The sequence below is a fragment of the Primulina tabacum genome, chromosome 18 (assembly GCF_025594145.1).
Source record: "Primulina tabacum isolate GXHZ01 chromosome 18, ASM2559414v2, whole genome shotgun sequence".
In the NCBI taxonomy this organism is placed as follows: Eukaryota; Viridiplantae; Streptophyta; class Magnoliopsida; order Lamiales; family Gesneriaceae; genus Primulina; species Primulina tabacum.
Window position 1 is genome coordinate 24,129,273 of NC_134567.1, and position 24,579 is coordinate 24,153,851.

Consider the following 24,579-nt stretch of genomic DNA (forward strand, 5'->3'; position numbering starts at 1 on the left):
TCTCGCAACCCTATATATGTAGCAAGGGACTATTGGATCCAACAAGTCCGTCGTTTTATTATAATAATTAGGGAATTTTTTTTTTTGTTTTTTATATTGCAAATTCAATTTTAGTGTGCTATATTTGTTTTTCCTATCAATGTTAGCCTTTTTCGACATGACACTTATGTGTATAATGTCACATCAGCACTTTCGATAGAAAATAACTAGATTAGTCAAAAATCGAAATATATGTGACTAAAACTTCAATTTAATAACATAGATCACCAAAATCATAAATAGATATACACCACAAAAACTGGTTTTCCCTAATAAGTATCATTGATAGAAAACCAATTTTCATGTAAACAAAGAAATATGATGAAGACATACTCATCAGTTCTCAAAGAAGCCATTACATACAGAAGACAAAATCCATCATATACTTTTCAGATGAGTATGTAAGGAATCGTGTTGTTCGACAGATACCACAAATAATAAAAATATCAGAATAATATGTAAAATAGTAAATTTGTGTTTTGTCAGAATTAGTTGTTGTGCCAGATGTTACAACATCTCAGACAACGTGCAGCGGAATATTGTATTTTAAAACACAAATTGACTTTAAATAATTAGATAGACATAATTAAATTTGCACAAGTATAAATACTTGTGCGGTGCCTTATGACAAAAATTAATCACTAGAAAAACCAATCACTAGTGATTCTCACTAAAATCAATTTCCTCAACGAGTTGAGAAAACAAATGCTTTCTAAAACAAATAACCAGAATAAAACTAAAACAAGAAAGCAAAACGTGTTGCTAAAAGGAGATCCACGAGAAACAGTATTCGGCCAACTTCTTCACAGATGTTGTCCACAGATGTTCTCAACATTCACGGCAACACCCTATCACCACTCTTCAAAACACATCACGTCTCTTGAATAAAGTTTTATCTGAACTTCTGAACGTGCACACGTGAGTGAATATTGACCGAGAGAAAAGAAGAAGATCAATGACGTCCTTGGTCTCTTATTTATAGATGTAGAGTTTCATTCCATAAGGAAACCTATAGCACAATGGAAAATAAGAGTTTTATTAGGAATAAACTCTTTTTAAACACCAATATTATATCTCATCAATAGATAACATATCTTTTAAATATATCTGAATGATTATCTCATTATCTAAGAAAGTCAAAATCATATTAAATATTAAACACAATTAGATCAACAAGGAAACATAATATTAAGGAAATAATTTAAATCAATAAGATATATCAATTAAAATTAGAAATAATATTTCCCTTCAGAGTACATATGCATTGAAAAAACAGATACGACTGTTGGAAGATCTTTGTTATATAAAATATAATTAGGATTTGTGTGTGTGATTGAGAGCTCAAAGAATGTCGATCAACATCATTAAAGGGCAAAAAATTCTCAAAACACCATGAACGAAGGCCCTTTCCCTCGGCACCGTCGGATCGATATGTTTGTTCTCCGTTGCCATTTGAGTTTTTTTGCTTAAATTTGACAGTTTCGAATGTGTATTCTATACAGTAAAATTTCTATAAATTAATAATGTTTAGACGGGTTAATACCCATTTTCGTCCTTTTCGTTAACCGCTTTTCCCATTTCAGTCCCTCATGATTTTTGACTGCTTAAATAATCCTTCATGTTTTCAAAATATTCCCGAATTGGTCCCTACCGTTATCTTGACGTTAAGATTAACGTTGACTCATATCACGTGCCACTCACATGATCATTTGTTTATGAAGGCAGTCAGTCGAGTATTTCTTTTCAAAATTACTCCCCCACCTGTACAAGAACCCTAATCCCCAAATCAAACGATGGAAGGAAAGGGAATGTCGAACTCGAAGAAAAGGTAGCAATTCTAGATTCATTGATTCCATTACAACATCTGCCATGGTAAAGGCTTTTAATTATTTTCCATGATTTTGTTGTAGTTTCTCGATTATTATGTTCGTAGCATTCGTATTTTGTGAACTTTTATGCAATTTTGAAATGGAATATGTATGTATATACTGTATCTCAACATTTTCGAATTTAAATTTCGAAGGTGGTTTATCAATATTTTGGTAAATTTTTAGGATAATGATGGAGACCAACTCGAAGGTGGTTTATCAAAAATTTTAGGATATTTGTTAGGATATTTTTCTAATTTCGAAGGTGGTTTATCAAAATTTTTGAACAGAGTAGTAGCATTATTATTTTATTACAAATTTAGTTTATATTGTGTAACTTTCTCTGTGATTTGCTTACGTGATTTTCATGTTTACTTTATGAATTTTTTTTTTTACTTTTGAAATTTCTTATTTAATGTAGAGAAAAACATATGTTGTATTTGTTGGACGAAAACCCGGTGTTTACGAGAATTGGGAGGAGGCTCAACTTCAAGTGAATAAATACAGTGGAGCTTCTCACAAATCCTATTGGAGTAGAGAAGAGGCACTGAAATCTTTTGATGAGTACATGAAAAAACAATCTGGTGGAGCTGCTACTTTTAACTCTTACGAGGCAAAATGTTCAAGTTCAACATGTGATGCAAGTTCGAGCGGAAAACCGAAAGAGTATGAAAGAATAGCCCACTTAGTGGAGGCTCAAATGGAATTAGAACGTGAGAATCGAAAAAAATGCATTGAAAATGGAAGAGTTGTCTAAAGAGCTCAAAGAAATACTACAGTCTCTACACCTTGGTGAAGATAAATAGAGTTGTTGTTGCTTCTGTTGGTGGCGCAGCTAGTGAGGCACAGCTAGTGATGCATGTGTTTGTATCATTTTCGATTATCCTGCTCTTGTGTAAACACTGAAGTTTCTTTTATGTATTATGGGATTTGAATTAACAATGCAACAATCTGTCTGCAACTGTGATTGTTAATTATTTGTGTCCAAATTTTAGATGTATGAGTACCAACACTATTACGAATAGCAGTGTCAATTCAAATGCCAGCACAACCAGCACCATTAAAATGCTGGATCAGCACAACCAACACCATTAAGAGATTTCCCAATTCAAATACCAGCACCATTAAAATGAAGAGATTTTCAAAACTACAACATTTACTTCCACAACCATTAAAATTCAACAAAAAATAAATAACATATCCACAACCACTACTTCCATAAAATGTAGAATCCAATAAAACAAGATAACATGTCATCAATCACTTGTTCCAAAACCATCCTAGATTTTGATGATGATCCAGTGCTTTCAAGATTTTGATGATGATCCGGTACCCTTTTCCTTTGCGGCATCTTTCAATGAACGAGATCCATTTGATTCTGTCGGTGTTTTTTTCCTTTGATCATCCAATGAAGCTCTCAAACTAGACACAGTTACGAAGTTCCTTCCGCCTTTCACAATAACATGTGTTTGCTTGTTGAGTATTTTATCGACCTGAAAAAAAGATAAATAAACTCAAACATATCCAACTCACGAAAATAAATGTAAAAGGTTTATTTGCACTTACATTAAATGATGAGATCCTGTTAGAGCTGCCAGTAATTGTTACTCCACTTGCTCGTTGTCGTACTACCTGAAAATAAACATTTAAATCCAAAAACTTTTACATAAATTATTGTCACTTAAAATAAACATAAATACACAACAAGTAGTTTAAAATCTGTAATTTTTTCCTTTTTTTGAATGCTGCTTCAGCACGTTCAACAGTTTTATTGGAAATGAATCTTTCGCTTTCATCTGACGTTGTGTTGCCTTGTCCAGTCGCAACAAACTCGGCTTCATTGCATGTTTGTGGTGCAGATTCAATGTCACCTATTAAATGCTCAATATTATTTAGATAAAAATTAAAATACGAAACTTCAATATCATAAAAGTAACTCCAGAACATCACCTATATCCATTTCATTGTAATTTTGCAGTGTTTGAATTTGACCTCTGTCCATTTCATTGTTTTCTTGTGTTGGCTTATCTAAACAACTTGCTTTAGTTATATTGCAACTCCTTTGATTGTGTCCAAACCCACCACATGTCCGACACTTGTTGTTTCGTTTCACACCTTTCAACTTTGATTGTCTTGAAGCAGGAACTTCATCAGGTTGTCGCCTTCTCAACTTAGCTGGCCTACCAACTTTTTCTTTATAGATTGGTGGTAATGGAGGAGTTAACTGGCATTCAGGCCACAGGGCTAGTCCATTAATGGGCATGATGGAGCGCGAGTAACACTGCTTGTATTTCTAAACACTGTAAAAACGATGTACATAAGCCTCGGGGTTCTCTTGCTTACACCAAATAGCACAAACAGCATGTGCACATGGAATTCCAGTCAAATCCCATTTCCTACAACTGCAAGTCATCCTACACAGGTCAACAGAGTGCTGCTGGTGTAATCCTGTGATCTGAAAATGTGTCTCATCAGCCATCAAAGGACTAAACACAGCTGCTTCCTTGCTATTCTTTGCCAACACAACTTTAATTTTTGGACACATCACACCATCCCATTTCTCGGCCTTTTCTCTGTTCGTTTGAAACCTAACCATTAACAAATTTCTTAATGTTTCGAACATTGAAATGATTGGTTTTTCTCTTGCATCTAAAATCATGCTGTTGAAACACTCACACATGTTGTTAAGAAGTATATCACATTTTGGAATTGTACTGAAGTATGCCTTGGACCAGTGTTGTTCAGGTTTTTTGCTCAACCAGATATAAGCATCATGATTGATCTTCTTCAAGTCTTCCATCCGCCTTTTGAACTCTTCAACTCTTGTTGCCCTAGCCGCAGCCCAAAGAGCATTTTTAATCCCCACACCTCTGAAACCATCGTGTTTCATGTTGGTGTATAGATGCCTAACACAAAATCTATTTTCGGCATTTGGAAACAAATTCTCAAAGGCAGGAATCAAGCCTTTTTGCTTATCAGACATGAAGGTCCAACCATCTTCATTCTCAAAGCCAATATCGTTATTCAACAACTGCAGAAACCACATCCAACTATCCTTTGTCTCTCCTTCCACCAATGCATAAGCAATAGGAAAAATGTTGTTATTTGGATCTAGGCCAACTGCTGTCAACAACTGCCCACAAATATTGGTTTTCAAAAAACATCCATCCACTCCAACCACAGGTCTACAAGACTCCTTAAAACCTTGTTTACAGGCCGAGAAGCACACATACAACCTCTGAAATCTTGGCGCATCATCTCCATCAGTCAGTTTCAGAATCACAGATGCACCTTCATCGGACCTTCTTAGTTCAGCACAGTAATTTCTTATTTGGCTAAATTGTTCCGCTATGCTGCCATCAACTAGCTTTAATGCTTTTTTCCGACCCAAATAAGCTTGTTTATATGTGAGGGATACATTCAAAGTAGATTTAACCTCTTCTCGGAACTCTCTGATACCTAACTTAGGATTTGATTTCAATTTACTCACAAAAGTTTCACCTAACCAGCTTGACTTGATGTTTTTGTTCTTAACATTCCAATAGCAGTTTTTGTGCTCAGGTTTAAATGTCTTTATCTGCCAGCAATTGTCCTTATTCACTGGTGATACATGAATAACCCATTCACATCCTTCATTTTTGCACACACCTCGAAGCCTACTTTTATCATTCTTGACAAAGTTCACTACCATCCCTCGTCTGATACAATGACTTTCTATAGCAAACTTTGCCTCTTTTTTTGAATTAAATATCATACCAAGCTTCAAATCAGGATTTTCAGAGTAGGCATACATTTCGAATTTTTGTGAATCTTCCTCTTGAGAATCAAATGCACTCTCTAACTCATCACTTTCTGCACAATCATCATCTCCTTCATCACCTTGCATTCTCTCAAACAAATCATTGGAAATATCACCATCAATGACTATATTTCTCCCTTCTCCCTAATATTATCATCTTCGTCAAAATCAAACTCACTATCATAAAATTTTGCCTCATCTTCATCAGTGATTCCAACCCTTGTTTTCAGTTCAACTTCTTTTTGTTTCTCTAAAACACCAGATGCATCTATCTCATTTATTGAAACAAATTCATCATGTTCAATATAAATTTTCACTTCAAAGTTTTTGGGGACGTGGTTCCTAATTTGAACCACATCAGCATCACTTTCCAAATATCTACCATTGCTCAAAGATTTACCGATTTTGTGCCAAAATCTGAACTTATCTTTCTCCAGGCATCCTACTTGCTCAGCATAACCCCAGAGTTCAATCAAGCCTATCTTATCCATATCCACAAAATCAAAGTATTCAGTACTCCCACCTTTGTACGTTTTCCTCTTGCGATTGCTGTCCATTGAACCATTGTAGTACAATTTAATTGTAACAAGAGTGGGTTCTCGCATCCAGCCTAAAATGCATAAGAGTAACATAAGTAAATGTGATAAATCTCAAAACATTTTTCCTCAAATTCAGCACATTAAATAAGAGAAACATTACCATAATTCGGGGTGAATTCAAGAGACATTATACTTCTTTTAGCCATTACCGACTTCCACTTTAGCAAATATACCAAACTGTAATTTCAAAAAAGAAATCGGTGGTGTTTCTTCGAGTTTGCCCTTCCCTTTCTTCAAGTTCGCCTTTCCCTTTCCTTCATACGTCTAATTTGGGGATTAGGGTTCTTGTAGAGTTTGGGAGTAAAAGGTAAAGGAGTCAACGTTAATCTTAACGTCAGGATAACGGTAGGGACCAATTCGGAAATATTTTGAAAACATGAAGGATTATTTAAGCAGTCAAAAATCATGAGGGACTGAAATGGGAAAAGCGGTTAACGAAAAGGACGAAAATGAGTATTATCCCATGTTTAGACTATGAAATTTTATGTACTATTTCCATCTCAATTATATATACATTTTTTTCATCACACGGGTTAAGAAAATAGTTGGAAAAACAAATTTACGCACACTTCTATTTTATCCTTATTTAATTCGTTCAAAAAAATAGTTGTATATTTTTCAAGGTTTAACTAGTAAGAGTATATTAGTAAAAGAATAAAAAAAAATATCACTAAACACGGTACATGCCAATAGGGGTGAGTAAGATTTCGGTTAAATCGAATTAACCGACTGAACCGAGTCAATTCGGAAATTCGGTTTGGTTATTTCAGAAATTCTTTTTTAAAATTAAAAAAATCAGTTATATTGGTTAATTCGGTTCGATTACGGTTTTCAAAATTTTGTAATCGATTAACTGAATTAACCGATATAGTAAATACTATTATTTAATAAATTTTTTATTATTTATCAATTTTGATATATATTTACGTTTTTAATTTTAAAATCAACCCTAATTCTAATCTAACGCCTTGGCTTTCTCGTTTTCACTTCTCTATTCTCCACTCTTGACTTCATCCGCTGCCCACCCATCTCTCGTCACCGGTCGAGACGCCGCCCGCTCAAAAAAAACATGTATTAATTGTATTCAAACAAAACTTATACATTTGTGATGTGTGATTTTATGTTTTTATACATTTGTGTAGACTGTAGTGTTCAAGAAAAATTACATATATCACTAAAGTTAAATCACAAATTTTTTTTAAAGTTAATAGGCTACACCGAACCGAATTAAAGAATTAACCGATTTTAATTCGGTTCGATTTTCATCCGTTATGAAAATTAATTAGGTCGGTTCAGTTATATATAAATATTTCGGTTCAGTTTGATTATAACTAATTCGGTTCGGTCGATAACCGAAACAACCAAATGCTACGTGCCAACTGCCAATATATATTTAACAAACAAAAAACTGTGACATGTATAACTGGGACGTATGAAGTAGTAATTCATCAACAAATTAATAATTTATTATTTGTAAGAGTATTTTTTGATTCAACGAACATAATATTTTTAAAATTTTAAATTAAATATCATATTACACATAACATAAAAAATTATTATAAAATATTTTTAAAATTTTAAGTTTTAATATAACCTATCAAATTGCACAAAATAAAAATTAGTGATGGGACATAGTTGTTAAAAAGGTCGCGACGTTAATTATGGGCATTAATTAATATTCACATTTCCCGTGTATCGAAGATTGCGGCTAACTAATCACTGGATCCACTATTATATCTTCTTAATACCAGTCAGTCCCCTCCTAACCATCTTTTCGCGTGTAAGCGCCACTGCCCAACCAAAATTGAGTGTGCACAGCACGTGGATGATTGCGAGTGTGAACAGAAAACCTTAGCGGCCATTAAGGGTGAGCTATAATCTAGACCGTCGGCTACATTATTGACCGGAAGCAGTGATGTACGGTTGAGATCTTATTTGGTGGGAAACACTGGATTTTAGCCCTCTCATAAAGAACGCGTCTTTCCAGGCTGGCTTTTACAGTCCTACAACCCATTCAATACCCAGATGCCAAATATTATTCTGTATTTTTAACAAACATATATTCCAATGTAAATACAATACATTCATTTGGTTTCCCCCCCAACCACCCAAAAAAAAACTATGAAAATTATTTTATTAATTATTTTTACTTTTATCCCATATATACTGAATCATGTATGTATAAATATAGTTTTAATATATTACTCATTGTGTTTATTTTTGTGCTCACACGTAAATTACGAGATAAAGTAATTTTTATATTATCAGATGTGACGAAACATATCTAAATTATATAGATCCGTAGATGTAACAGTAAAACAATAATCGACATAGACATGTCGGAATCAAGTATTGCATGTGGATAGGTTTAACAAGGCAAGTGGGCAATGACTCATTTTCACTAGTTTGGTTAAAATCTCAATTTCAATTAAATTTTAAATCAATTTATACATTTAATATTAAAATAAGATTTAAATGAGTTGGCCAAAACAAAGTTTAATTTATTTATTTATTTATTCCAATACTTACTACCTCAGTCCTCTCCATATTTCGCCTCCTCAATTCCAAATCGCCATGCCACCTGATCTCCGTTACCTAGCCACCGCAGTCCTCCTCCCTCTCCTTCTCCTTCCTCCACTCTCTGCCGCCAGCCATCCACAATTCCGGGAAGCTCCCGCATTCCGCAACGGAATATCATGCCCACCGCTGCATGAAAACTCCTCCACTATACATATAGCCATGACTTTAGATTACGCCACCCCTTACCTCCGTGGCTCCATCGCCGCGGTCCTCTCCGTTCTCCAGCACTCGTACTGCCCGGAAAACACCGTCTTCCACTTCCTCGCAACAGCCGACCACCGCTACAATCTCCTCAGGACCATAATCTCCACCTTCCCTTACCTTCGTTTCCACCTCTACCCTTTCAATCCCACCACCGTCAACCACCTCATCTCCTCATCCATCCGCCGCGCCCTGGACGAGCCTCTCAACTACGCCCGCATCTACCTCGCCGACCTCCTCCCCTCCTCCGTCACCCGCATTATATACCTCGACTCCGACCTCATAGTAATCGACGACATTGCCAAACTCTGGGAAATCAACCTCAACTCCCACGTCCTCGGAGCCCCAGAGTACTGCCTCGCAAACTTCAGCCACTACTTCAACTCCAAATTCTGGTCGAACCCATCATTCTCCGACACTTTCAGAAGAAGAGCCCCTTGTTATTTCAACACAGGAGTAATGGTAATCGATCTAAAGAGATGGAGAAATCATGGGTTCACTAAGAAACTAGAATATTGGATGAAAATACAGAGAAGATACAGAATCTACGAATTAGGGTCTCTCCCGCCATTTTTGCTGGTTTTTGCCGGTAATGTTGAAGGCGTCGAGCATCGGTGGAATCAACACGGGCTCGGGGGTGATAATCTTGAAGGTTTATGCAGGGATCTGCATCCGGGTCCAGTGAGCCTGCTGCACTGGAGTGGCAAGGGGAAGCCATGGTTAAGGCTCGATGCAAAGAAGCCCTGTACATTAGATAGTCTTTGGGCACCCTACGATTTGTTTAAACATGAATATTTTTTTTCTAATATCTGATAATAATTGGTTCATGTCTTTAAAAAATCTTAATTTTCTTCATTCCATTTTGATAAATGATGCAAACTTGCTGCTGAATCAGTGAATGATGATGGCCGACATCCATTAATGAAATTAAAGTGTGAGGAGCGAGTGAGACGGAGACCGGCAAGAAATGAATTGAAAGGACGGACGACAAGGACAAGTGTGTGAGGATATCATGACGTGGGATGAGGGTCGATATTGGAATTCGATCAAATATACGAGTCATTAACAACGGCGGCGACGATGGTGGTGATGGTGGGAGGCTCAGCCGTGACATGCGGCGGTGGATTTAGTTTTGTGATGATAAAATCTAGTATTTGTGGAAGTTGTCGGATATAGATGATATTCACGTAGCTGTCATAGTTATCCTGACATCTGTGGCGCATGGCGATCTACAATGCTTACAAGTACAACTTTTCTACGCTTACTCTATGTATACATTTATTTATATGTATACATATACATACATGGCTATAGTAAGGAATCTCCAACCTATACATCTATTTTAGTACAGTTTTTATATCAAAATAGTGCAGTTTTTGCACCAAATATAACATTCATTTCCAAACCATTTACTGCAAATCTTATACTAAAACGTATATTACTAAACTATTCTTTTTGTTTACTATTTATTTATAAATTTAACAATATAATTATAATTAATGTTAATATTAATATTAATTATTAAAATAATATATTATTGAATATATTATTATTAAAGATATCTAATTATTAAAATAATAATTATTTTATTAAAAAAATGTTAATTATAATTATTTTAAATATATTATATTATTCAATACCATCTGAGACTTGGGATCAGAATGAGGAATCTGATACGTGGCTTTGTTTTATCAAATTTTTTCTTAGTGGCTTTCGCACACATGGAGGTTATTGGTTTCCAGCCTATATACCATATTCAACTCTGATTGAGCTAAGAAAATGAAAAATTTAAATATCAGAATAATAATGAATATAAGATTCATATTTGGAACTTTTACAAAACATAAAAAGATTTATAAAAGATATATCAAAGAAATTAAACAACAGAGGATTTTACCGAGGTCCACCTCAGAATCATAAATTCATAAAAATCACCCATGAACGCCTTAAACGCCATCTCTCGGCTAAGCAGGCTAAAGGGCTACAACATGAATTTATTTTTCCTGGTTAAACTCGAACATTGTGTTTACCATTTCCTGGTTCATCTTTTTACCTTATGTTCTAACCAAAGACTCTTATATTACATTAAATTCCAAAAATTTAAATAGATCTTTTATTATCTCAATCTGATCTCAAGAACAAATAAATATAGATCATGTCATAGTAAGGTAATAATTTAGCACGAATGCTTTAGCCTGTCATACAGGCTCAACTAATGAAATATAAAAATTTAAAACAGTAAATAAAAACAGAAAATAAAAATAGTAAGAACTTACAAATTTGTTATCAGAACTTCAAACTTTTATTGATATAATTCAGAAGGGTTTCTATAAGAGAGAAATGAGAGGGGAGCAAACTCAACCGTGTCCTCCTAAAGACACAGAATGAACCTATAAATAGATAGAAGAGCCGGACATGAAACTCTGGATTCCATCTAAAATAAAAACAGTACAATACTTTATTAAAGTAAATAATACAATGCATTATTAATGCAAATAGTAGTCAAAAAATCTACAGTGATATGATATTCCACCCGATATGCCATGATGTGATATTCCACCAACTGCACCAGCTGCAAATTCTTTTTCTGACGATTTTAATCATCTTTAATATTGTCTTTTAAAGAATTTTTCAAATTCTCAAAAATGTCATCTATCTGAGAAAATTGAGGAATATCATCCTCAGGGTCTTGAGCATCCTGCATCTTCATAAGATGAATAAATTGATTTTCACTCGATTCGGACGCCATAGATTTATCTGATTGTGAATCAGCACCTCCAATATTCTGGAAAAGATCTTTTTTCATTTATTCAATATAGATCTCGATCATTTTTTCTTTTGAATACATTTCAGAATATTTCTGAGTAAGAATCTTGAAAGGACTCATAGAGGCTTTTTCCTTTTCTTGTTGATTATTAATTTCTTTCTGATATAAAGAAATTTTTTCTTCCATTTGATGAAGAGTTTCATAACCATATGGTTTTCCAGTTTCTGGATCATCTCTTAATAATTTGTCCCAAAATTTTGTGGAACTAACCCTCCATATGCAAGGGATGCCTTCATCAGTGTAACCGAATTCTGGCTGCCATCTCCAGATCCATGGGATTCCAAATTCCATGAAAAATAGACATAGAGTCTTTCCATCAATCCAATGTTCAGAAAATGATTTTTTAATACTTGGAGAAACATTTAACCAAGTATTCATGGGTTTTATAAAAATCTCTGGCAAAATCTTTGCGGATGGACCAAATATCTTCCACCATATTAAAAACCAATTTGGAACTGGATAGTGAAAAACATTTTCACAAATTTTTAAAAACCAAGTATGTTTTCTTTTTTCATTTTCATAAAACAAGGTTTTATTAAAACTTTCAATATAATCCCAAAAATTGAATTTAAAACTCATTTTATGATTTTCAGAATAAAATTCTTTTTCAAATAATGGAGATATACCCCATTCTTCAATAGATATGATCTTCTTGATGATAAACTTTGAAAAGTTATAACTTCCTTTCTGCTGAGTATTACCGAAAAAGTGAGTTATGTCAACACTTTTTGTAGATATCAGAAGATTTTCATAAAATCCTCTTTGCTTATAAGAACCATATACATATGATGTATTGTTTAAATATCTTTTCATTATAGTCCATGGAGTTTTTTCCCATTGGGTATCTCTTTCTTCTATAAGAAGAATCAATTCTCGATGTTTTGTCTCTGTATATAGAGCTGAATCATTATCATCATCTTTGATAATATTAGCATATGATGCTGAAGATTGAGAATCTGTATTACTTCTCTGCTTTTGTTTCAAGAATTCTTGAAATTCATTCTATAACTCATTATTTTGCTCAGTATTACTGGCTGATGAACTGGATAAGTTATGGGCTATAAGCCTCTGTTTACCATGCTGTGCAATGATATTAGGGGGTTTTCCCCTACCACCTCGCCCTCTATAAGAGGACTCTCCTCTTCCTCCTCGGGAATACATATCTGTAGATAAAAACATTAGGATAAATATTCTCGAGTTAAGAAATCTGGTAAGTGATTATCTTTACCTTTTTTATAAATGATTTCAAAATCAAAATGAGCTAAATGAGCCTGCCATCTTGCAAACATTTGTTTAGAAACATCATGTTTAAAATCTTTATTAAACATAAATTTTGCAGATTTACAGTAAGTTTTTATAATAAACTTTTGATTATATAAATCATCTTGAAATTTCAAAATACATCTGACAATAGCTAAAATTTCTTTTGCTACTGTGGAGTAATTTTTTTGGGCATTATTCCATTTTCCAGAATAAAATCTAATAAGATATTCATGTTTATTTTGGGGATCTTTCTGTTTTAAGATTCCTCCAAAACCTATATCTGAGGCATCAGTTTCAACTATTTTATCCCATTGGGGATTAGCAAGCATAAGACAAGGAAGATTTTTAACCTTTTCCTTAATATTTTTAACAGCTATTGTATGTCTTTCAGACCAAGGTAAATGATTTTTCTTTAACCTATCATATAAGATAGCAGAATCTTTATTAAGATTTTTAATATAGGGAGAAATATAATTTAAACTTCCTAAAAATCTCTGTAACTGAGTTTTATCAGTTATAATATCAGGAAATTTTGAACCAAATTCTATACTTCTCTGTATAGGAATTATTTTTCCTTTCTCAATCATATGACCAAGAAATCTAATATTGGTTTGAAATAAAATCATTTTAGATTTTGAGATAACAAGTCCATTTTGAATAACAATATTTTTAAACATATTTAAATGTTTAAAATGTATTTCAATATCATTAGAAAATACTAAGATATCATCAATATAAACAATTATAAAATTGTTGTAATTATAAAAAATATCATTCATAATTTGTTGAAATTCAGAAGGGGCATTTTTAAGGCCAAATGGCATTACTGTCCATTCATAATGTCCTATTGGAACATTAAAAGCAGTTTTATATCTATCAGATTCTTTTACCTGAATCTGCCAAAATCCTGATTTTAAATCAAATTTTGAAAATATGATAGCATTTACAAGTCTATCTAATAAATCTTTTTTATTAGGAATAGGATGTCTACTCCATTTTAAAACCTTATTAAGAGGTTTATAATTTATGACTAATCTTGGAACACCTCTTTCCTGTTCATAATGTTTATTAACATAAAAAGCAGTACATGACCAAGGAGATTGAGAAGGCTTTATCAAACCTTTTTCTAATAAAGAATGAATTTCATTCTTACATAATTCTAAGTATTCAGAATTCATTTGACAAGAACGAGCCTTGGTAGGAATATTTTTTTCATCAAAATTCTCTTCATATGGAAGAGATATAATATGCTTCTTTCTATTCCAAAAAGCATTAGGAAGATCATTACATATTTCTAATGAAAACTTATTATAAAGAAGTTTAATTTTTTCCTGTAATTTAGAATTTTGTAATTTATCATCTATAGTTAATATATTAACTTCTTCTTTTAAAGAATTAATCTGAAAAGTTTTCCTATCAATCTTTTCTTGTAATTCATTAAGAATTCTATGAACAGGTTTAGTTATGAACTTAAAGGAAATATGATTACCTTGAAAAGTTCCTATAATACCTGTTTCATCAACATAAGTTAAAGGATAAATTTGATAAATAAAAGGAAGACCAAGTATAAGTTGGCTAGAAATATCTTTTGCTAATAAAAAACTGGTTTGAATACAGTTTTTATCTTTGCAAATATAAACTTTTGGTAATTTATAATTTATTTCTAATGGTTCTCCTCCTGCATGAGAGAGAGAATGCGTAGTTTTATGAAAATATTTCGTAGGAATTAATCCTTCCTGTATAACATTTAAGTCTGCACCACTATCAATCATAGCAATGAAATTATTTTTATAAGAATTTTCAATTAATAAAGTTATATTGGTATACCATTTTTGAGATATAATCATGCTTAAAACAGATAAATGTTTTTTATCTGGATCAGGAAAAGAAATATCTTGTAGATTATCAAAACTATCAGAATTATTAACTGAATTATTATTATTATTAGTTTCAATGATTGAAACACGATAATCTAAACTATTATTATTGTGTTGTAAAATTTTTACTTGTTCTTTAAGATTTTCTATTTCTTTAACTAAATCCTGTATAGTAACTGGATTCTGTTTACTATATTTCTGTTGTAGAAGATTTTTAACTTCTTTCATAGAGTAAGCTTGTTCTTGTTTAACAAGAATATTATTATTATTATTGCTAGTTGAAGCAATATTCTCCATTTGATCAATAATTGTGGATTTTAATAATGGATCCTTAATCATTTTAAGAAATTCTAAAATATTATTGTTAGTTAACACATTAATATTTAAATCATTGAATTAAGACATTAGTTTATAAAATTCATCATTTTTATCTTCTATATGATTTAAACAAGATTTTTCTTGTATACAATTATTACATTCATTTAAATCATCATAAATATCTGATTCACTATCTATTATTTCTTCTGAAATATAAGATTCTGAAGAATTCTCAGTTTCACTGTCAGAATTATTATTTGAATCCATTATTATTTTAAATAATGTTTCTTTTAGATTATCATCTATATCTAAATTATTAATTTTATTTTTAGCCCAACATTGATTAGCATAATGCCTGACTTTTTACATTTTCTACAAATTATTAATTTTTTTTGTATTTTTCTTCTTTCCGTAAATCACGGCTTTCTTTTCTTTTCTTCTTTTTATCTCTTTGTCTATCAGACAAATGTCTTTTCTTATAAAATTTTTCATCTTTTTCTTTAATTTTCTTCTTACCTTTATTAGGTAAGTCCATACCAAATTGATCACAAAATTTACCTAATTGTTTTTTCTCAAGTAAATTCTGTCTTTTAATTTGATTATTTAATTTTAATTCATTACAGAGAGCTAAACCCTCTTTAATGCAGGTATTAATTAAATTTCCATAAGTATAATTATCATATGGAATATTAATCTCATCTTTTCTTAATACTTTTCTAATTCTTTCATCAAATAGAAAAGGTAAACCATCTATAAATTTAGCTTTCCAGAAACTATTATTACAATCTGGTATCTCATATATACGAGATAAAAAGGTATCTTTATACCATCTAAAATCAGTAAGTGTTTTACATTTTAGATTACTTAATAAAGTACGAATCTTTTCACTATCATCAGTGAATTTACCAGTAAAATGTTCAATCATAGTCATTATTAATGAATATACAACATTTTCTGATTGAATATTATTCTCTATCTTTATAGAATTAATAATATCTTCTTTTTGGAATTGATTTAAATAATTATCCCACCAACCTTTAAGTTGACCAGTAAAAGCTGATATAATCATCTTAGCGATATTTTTATCAGTATTGCCAGAATTTTTACACACGGTACTATACATAAGCATTCTGTGAGCAGTATTATAAATTTGTTTATCACTAAAACCATCAATATTCCATTCATAAATACTTTTTCCATTATAACTATTAGCAAATATATATTCTTGTTCTTCAATAAGAACGTCCATGGGAGTAGGTCTATTATAATAATATTTATTTTGGTTAGGTCTATCTGCCCATTTAATTTTATTAATTTCTTCATCAGAATGATTCTCATTATTATCTAACTCTTTATTAAGAGTATTTAAATTAAGATTTCTAAATTTTTCTTCTAGTAATTTTTCTATATCAGAAACAGAAGATTTAAATTTAAAATCCTTTATATCTGGAGGGGATTGAATAGAAGAAGTAGCAATAGAAACAATATTAGTTTCTTCTTCTTTTGTTTGAATATGAACATCTGGTTTAATTTGATTAATGGCCAGAATTATTTTATCAATACGATCCTTAAGAAAAACTATCTTTTCTCCTATTATCGTAAGATACAAATTTGTATAATTATGTTTTTAAATTATCTGATTAATATGTTTAACAGTTATTTGTAACATATCATTTTCAAATAATTTAGAAAAAACAGTAAAATTTAAAATTTTATTATTCTTTTCTATAATAAAAGATTGTTGAGGAGGATAAACAAATTTTTGAATCTGTCCAGAAGAAAGTTTATAATTTCTTTCAAGAATAGAAATATAATCTATAATAAATGTTTTAAAAAACCAAGGAACAAAATGAATTAATTTATTCTGGTTTTCACAATATGTATAAAATTCCGAAACAATATACTCAAATTCTTCTTCAAAAAAACTTTTAAAATACCAATTTCTGAAAGATTCCCATTTGGATAAATAAAATTCTGCATTGATCCTTGCTCTAGCAAGAGATCCTTTAGTAAAATCAATTTTAGATTTACTATCCATTAAATACTAAAATTCATTTCTGAAACGGTATCAGTTTCTCTAACTTTTTGAAAGTTACTTTTATGCACAATATTATTCTGATTAATAATTAATTCATCTACTGTATCTTGTACAGGAGACTCAACATCTTCTCTTATCTGAGAAGTAGAAGCTTTAGAAGTTTGAGGAATATCCACTAAATAATCTAAAGGCGAAATAAAAGAATGACTGGATCTTGATCTAGTATAGATAGAAGATGGCAATAATCTTCTTTGTTCATTATTAAACTGTATTTGAACAGATCCTTCATTATTTTGTATAACCTGTTGTAAATCTCTATTTATTATAGGATTTCTAGGAACAGCTTGTTCAATTATCCAGCTTTCTGGAAATTCAATTTCTTACCATTTTATAGATCTACGAGTTGTAATATTAGATCTATTAAAATTAGTTTCTATAAGAATAGTTTCATTTAATTTTTTATCTATTCTTTTACACATAGGATTCAGTGTAAATAATGGTTTATAATAAATACGATAACATATACATATAACTTCTGTACCAGGAGTATAATTATAACCATGAGTTTTAACATTTAATGTTAAAGAATCTAATATATTAATATCAGACAAAGATAAAGATAAATTTGGATAAACATCAAAATATACTGGACCATGAGCCAGACTAGATTGAATTATTCCCATAAGGGATTGTTTCCAATTCAAATTTCTACCATCTCTTAAAGCTGCTATGAAGCTTTCTGGTAGTCCTTCTAATGTTAAAGGTCTAAAAGCTATTTGAATTAAACCTATATGCATGAATCTGTAATTTTTCCTATAAGGTAAAATATCTTTATTGTTTAACAATCTAATAACCATCTCATTATCATGAAGAGGTACTGAAGATTCTGTAGTTTTAACTACTTGTTTAAAACCAATTTTTTCAAAAGTTCCTAACTTATATATCATTTTAGAATCTATCTTAGGAATAGTCCATTTATTCAATAAATCTAAATTCTCAGGTAAATCATATTCTTCATTTAAACTGTTTTGAACAGTTTCTTTAAAATCGAAAATATTCATTTGAATAAAAGTGCTAAATTATTATCCAGACTATTTCCAAGTCTCAGATATTATTGAATATATTATTATTAAAGATATCTAATTATTAAAATAATAATTATTTTATTAAAAAAATGTTAATTATAATTATTTTAAATATATTATATTATTATTGAATATATTATTATTTAAAGATATCTAATTATTAAAATAATATATTATTATTATATAAATAATATTTATAATTTTTAATATTTATATTTATAATTTAAAAAAAACAAAAAAATTTTAAATAAAAAATAGAGCGCAGAGCTCCCCTTCTGCGCCAAATTCAGAGGGGAAATGGAGTAGCGTAGCTCCGTTGAAGAACAATCCTTGCACCAAAATGTAAAAAAAAAGAACATTTTTTGATTGTGTGGATTAATTCAAAATGCATGCTGTTTGTAATTTATTTTTATTCATTTTTTTCTTTGTTCGTGGTGATACGCTTGCAATTTGTTCCGAATTATGTATATATTCTTTATTCTCGTTCATTTTTTGTGAATCAAAACCAGGTTATCGTTTCTTTTTATTCTTTTGTTAGATATTATTTACACTTGAAATTAAATTTTAGACCAACGTGAAATTTTAACACCAAGACAATGCTCGTAATTCAATAAATAAACTTTAGAAAAAGAATATAATAGTCATGATTTTATTCGTCGATGCGTCTTGTTTAACTCATGGTGATCTAATATAACATGTCAAGTGTAAATATTCACATTTGTATTATTAGATTAGATAAACAAACATTTAACGAAACACAACGATTAATGCGATAGTCAAACATTTGTCTAATATAATAAAACAATTGTTAAGATGTTCAAGATCATAATACATATTGTCATAGTAGATACAAACCAAATTACTAATAAAGTTTAAACTAAAACAATCCTAGAAGAACAATAACATATAATAGATTCCATCGAATTTCTGGTTTATAAAGGACAAATAAGAGCTCGACCACCATGCAACTCTATTTTGCAAATGACGATGCATTTGACTTCAATTTTTATTTTATTTCTTATATATATATCCATATCGTGTAACAAGAAACTCAATGAAAATCTACAAATGCTTCACGATCTCTAGTCACATGTCTGCTTTTGAGTCTACAATTCACACGTGAGTTATCACTCACAAAAACATTAGTAAGTGTTATCTTTTTAGGCTCATGGTACTCACGAGCGAATTGACCATATGCTTAGAAATAGTAGCACTTCATTTTGCTATCATCTTTCTTATTCTCAAACCTTTTAAGCTTATTTTTATGGTTTGATTTGAAGTTATTCTGCTAGGATCCATCCACAACATTCTTTACTTCTTGCTTCTCTTATATTTCTTAAAATGTTTAAGGCATTGTCCTAGGAATTAGATTCAGCCACAAAAACACTTGCTATGGATTTAGCAGCATCAAATCGCTCATCCTCAAGTTATCCTCAAGTTCAACATGGCAAGCAGCATAAAAAAAACTCTTAATGTTATCATTGTGAGTTAGGTTAACTTTCAGATGATCCCACTTACAAGAAAAGATCATATTAAGGTTAGGCGTTAGAATATTTATTATTCAGTATAATATAAAATATAAACGAATTATTTTCAATATATATCAGGACAGTTTATTAAACCTCGTTACTTATTCCAAACAAATTTGTAGGCCCGTTGATCAGATCTAAACCCTCCTCGTTCGGCCGGGTTTAAACCCGCCCAATCGAATTTTCTTTGATGCGGGATCGAGTTGTTCGTTGGTCCTTCTTGCCAAACAATTGTTGGGTTGGGATCGGTCCAAATATTCTAGATCAGAAGCCCAACAAGGAAGATAATTACGTGTCACTTGTGGTGTATGTTACTTTCCCATCCCAATGAAAGCCCCTCACAACCGCAATTAATACCTGAATTAACTGTCTAAAAAGAATTATGTATATATATAATGAAAAAATTCCACGCCGCGGAAAATAATCCAGGCGATCAAAGAGTTCTGATGATTTCCCAGTTGGATGTTTGATTGTTTTTTAGGCGACACCACTCACTCATGGCTACTAGTACTGGTGTTGGACTCGGAGGAGTGAAGCTTCAGTCCTTCAATACGAAACCCCTTTCTTCATTTCTGGGCGAGAAGCTCAATATCAAGAATCTTTCTACATCGAGAGGAGCCAACAAGAGAATATCCACTTCTAAGGCCAGAAATATAGTGATTTTTGCTTCGGCGGGCGAAAGTTTCAATCTTGTTCATGATCTTTTTCTGGGTGTTGGAGTGGGACTCCCGTGTACAGTAATGGAGTGTGGCGATATAATCTACAGAAGCACTCTGCCCAAGTCAAACGGGATTGCGGTTACTGTTCCTGGTGTGATTTTAGCCTTGGGTACTCTTTCTTATCTCTGGGCTACTCCTGGTGTGGCGCCTGGATTCTTTGATATGTTTTTTCTTGCTCCTGTGGAGAGAATCTTTAGGCCTAAATATAAGAAGGTCTCTGAAATGAGTATTTTCTTTTGTGACGAGTTCTTGATTTATTGATGATGATCGTTTGTGGGTTTTGAGGTTTTTGATTTGTGGATAAATCGCAGGATGACATTGTGTTGGGGAAAAAGTTGGGCGAGGGATCTTTTGGAGTGGTTTACAAAGCTTCAATGGCTAAGAAGTCTTCAAAGGTTTTTAGTTCAACAAATTTCTTGGAAAATTTCAAATTTCCCCTTTAATTGTGCTTGAATTCCATTGTGATGTTTCAAATATGTGTGATATTAAGTTTTTGCTGAAAGACTTTGGAAAGCTATTTACTAATTATTACTCGAGTTTTGCCCAAAGTATAATGATGTAGTCCTGAAAAAAGCTACTGAATATGGAGCCGTGGAGATATGGATGAACGAGCGGGTTCGAAGGGCTTGTGCTAATAGCTGTGCTGATTTCATATACGGCTTTCTTGAGGTTTCAGTTACTCCAATATTTTCACCCTGCAGCTTTGTCTTCTGACGTTTAATCTCAATTCAAAACTCTGGACACTTTAAATTATGTTTCAGGGTTCTCCCAAGAAAGGTGCTGAATATTGGCTGCTATGGAAGTTTGAAGGAGAAGCTACGCTTGCTGATTTATTGCAGAGTAAAGAGTTTCCTTACAATGTTGGTACCTTCTCGGACCATCTTTATAATTATTAAAATGCGATGAGAATATGGTCTCTTTGTGCCCGCACCCTAGGTTGAAGGAACTTCTTCAGCCTTGTATGCTGTTGAATCAGTGTAGTTGGTAAAATATGTGACAGAGTTCATCTCCATTTATTCCTAGACAATCCTTAATTACTCATTCCCACAGAAAATTACTTGCATTCTGCACATTTTTTAACTATATACCGCAGTGTTGTTCGAGAGAAGATCCAACTTATAACTAATAATTGTAACATGTGAAAGCATACTGTGTCTGCACTTTCCGAGTATGTGAATAATTGTTGGTAAAAAAAGAAAAGAAAAGATGGACTTCTGGACTGAAAATATTATCCACATCCCAATGGCATCTATGTTTGAAGTTGCTGTCTCAGGATGCGAAGTTGACATTTGTAACCAAATGATCTATTGTCATTTTCAGGTGGAAGCATTGATTCTTGGAGAAGTTCTGGACACACCAAAGGGACTAGAAAGGGAAAATAGAATCATTCAGACGATCATGAGACAGCTCTTATTTGCATTGGAAGGTCTGCACTCGACCGGGATTGTCCACCGGGATATTAAGCCCCAAAATATTATCTTTTCTGAAGGTGACAGCTCCAACACAATGATCTGTTCGAGATTGATTTTTCGCTAACATGCTCCTCTTTTACTGGAAATACTTTTTGTTAATGATAATATTGTGGCAGATTCTCGAACATTCAAAATCATAGACCTTGGAGCGGCCACAGATTTAAGAGTTGGTATCAATTACATCCCTAAGGAGTTTTTACTCGATCCGAGGTACCTTTCTTGAAGCACATCATTGGTTTCTGGTTATATTAACAGTTGTAGCCAGTTAGTAACGAAGGGTCTATGGCATGTATGTCTTTCTAATGATTGAAATGAGCAATTTTCACCGTTAAAGTCTGATAAACTATCAAATGCACTTGAAACCTGTTTGCACTGATAAAGGTAGGTGACAATCTATCCAATCCTTCTTATACGAGCCGCTAACATTTAACATTTTAGTTCAACGTATAGTTGAAAATTGATTTCTTGTTTGATTCTCTTTCCCTATAGATACGCTGCACCTGAACAATATATTATGAGCACCCAAACCCCCTCAGCTCCCTCACTACCTGTCGCCACTGCACTTTCCCCCGTTCTATGGCAGGTTTTCCATCAATTCTCTTTATATAACAAAACTGTTGACCAATATTTCACATGTCTATCCATTTTGATTCTGAGTTCTTCTATCAGTTGAATTCACCGGACAGATTCGACATCTACAGTGCTGGTTTGATATTCCTACAAATGGTAAGTATGTTTTATGAATGATCCTACTATCATGTATAAAGATTATTTTTTGGAATATATTATACTAATAAATGAGATCATGATTGTTTGACACAAGATAATTTTTATACAGGCGTTCCCAGCATTGCGGAGCAATAGTGCCCTCATACAATTCAACCGCCAACTTAAAAGATGTGCATATGACTTAATTGCATGGCGAAAAACCGTAGAGGCACGTGCTAGCCCTGATCTTCGACATGGATTTGAATTGTTAGATTTGGATGGTGGAATTGGATGGGAACTTTTGATGTCCATGGTTCGGTATAAAGCTCGACAGAGAATCAGTGCAAAGGCAGCCTTGGCCCATCCCTACTTTGACAAAGAAGCCATACTGGCTTTGTCGTTCGTGCAGAGTCTAAGGCTACAACTTATCCGAGCTACACAACAAGATTACAGTGATGCTGCGAAGTGGATTATTCAGCTAATGGCTAAGTCAGGAACTCAGAAAGATGGTGGCTTCACAGAAGCTCAACTCCAAGAACTTAAGGTTTGTATCTAAGCTATTCTTAAACAGTAAATACTAGCTAATTCGTGCCGATACCCCTTGAATTTTCGCCCGATCATATAAATACTTCTTAAGAGCTTGAATAATTGAAACCAAAGATCCTACAGAGGGACAAAAATTCGCCTTCCAAAATTCATCCAGCCATCCCAACCTCCCCTTTGTCCTACACTCCTTGATCTGCCCCTGAATTTGTAACAGCCGTTGAATAATATGGACACCACCCCTCGAGGTCTTTTTAAGGCTCAACATATCTATTAACTTTCGAAATGTGACAGGAAGTCGCGCCAAAGAAAAAGGCGAGCTTGGAGAGGAATGCACTGGCCTCAGCTCTTCGACTTCAGAGGAAGATCATTCGAACTATAAATGAAAGCGTCGATGAACTGAACGAGCGTAGAAAGAGCTTATGGTGGAGCAAATGGATCCCAAGAGAGGAGTGATTTGTAAAATACACACTTGGCCTTTTCTTTTCTTAATGTAAATTTTGTGCAGTTTTCACATCTAATATCATGCTGGTTGAGTACCTAATATTAACAAAAATAAAAACATTAATTAGTATTGATTTTGTTTCTCTTATTTATCTTTATGAAACTTTTTTTCTGAATAAAATTTTTGGCTCTACTTAAGGGCCAAATAACGATGCATGAATCAAACCTTTCTATTTTCACAAGCGTGTGCTACTTTTCCGATTTAATTTGGTAGCTTTTTCGCAGGAAATTTCACATCGCAGAGACATAAAGCGTAAAATCCTAGTCATTTTAGCACCCGCCAAAAAAAACAAAATAAATAAAAATAAAAAATCTAGTAAACCTACGATACCTTATCCTTCCGTTCTAAAAATGACATTTGACCTACCAAGCGTAAAAATTATGTGAGTTTGTACGTAAATTATTAATTTAAAAAATAACCTAAATCGACCATTTCGCCAAAAATATATATATATAATACTCGCATGCACAACGTTAATTAAAGAATGAGAAAAAATAAATGAAAATTAAAGAAAATGGGAAAAAAAAAATATATATATATATTTCATATCACTTGAATGATTGTTCATCATGTTGGCCTCTTGAAACAGTACATCAGATGTGATGGTGA

At 32.3% G+C, this 24,579-nt stretch overlaps 4 protein-coding genes across 4 annotated transcripts; 2 read left to right on the forward strand and 2 right to left on the reverse strand.

The window, feature by feature from the left end:
• Positions 1–4,200: 4,200 nt before the first annotated feature.
• On the reverse strand, positions 4,201–5,793 carry LOC142532396 (uncharacterized). Its single transcript, XM_075638705.1, has one exon. It carries the CDS (start codon positions 5,791–5,793, stop codon positions 4,201–4,203), a length of 1,593 nt encoding a protein of 530 aa, XP_075494820.1.
• Positions 5,794–5,831: 38 nt separating this feature from the next.
• Positions 5,832–6,528, reverse strand: LOC142532397 (uncharacterized). The gene is made up of 2 exons (XM_075638706.1): positions 6,406–6,528; positions 5,832–6,316 (listed from the first exon to the last, which is right to left on the reverse strand). Exons 1-2 carry the CDS (start codon positions 6,449–6,451, stop codon positions 5,832–5,834), a joined length of 531 nt encoding a protein of 176 aa, XP_075494821.1. The 5' UTR covers positions 6,452–6,528.
• Positions 6,529–8,808: 2,280 nt separating this feature from the next.
• On the forward strand, positions 8,809–10,415 carry LOC142533697 (putative galacturonosyltransferase-like 3). The gene has a single exon (XM_075640553.1). The coding sequence runs from the start codon at positions 8,880–8,882 to the stop codon at positions 9,897–9,899; it is 1,020 nt and encodes a 339-aa protein (XP_075496668.1). The 5' UTR covers positions 8,809–8,879; the 3' UTR covers positions 9,900–10,415.
• A 9,996-nt stretch (positions 10,416–20,411) lies between these two features.
• On the forward strand, positions 20,412–24,041 carry LOC142532684 (serine/threonine-protein kinase STN7, chloroplastic-like). The gene is made up of 10 exons (XM_075639047.1): positions 20,412–20,955; positions 21,054–21,137; positions 21,292–21,411; positions 21,504–21,602; positions 22,063–22,231; positions 22,331–22,424; positions 22,704–22,797; positions 22,884–22,940; positions 23,053–23,466; positions 23,760–24,041. Exons 1-10 carry the CDS (start codon positions 20,521–20,523, stop codon positions 23,919–23,921), a joined length of 1,728 nt encoding a protein of 575 aa, XP_075495162.1. The 5' UTR covers positions 20,412–20,520; the 3' UTR covers positions 23,922–24,041.
• The last annotated feature ends 538 nt before the right edge of the window (positions 24,042–24,579 follow it).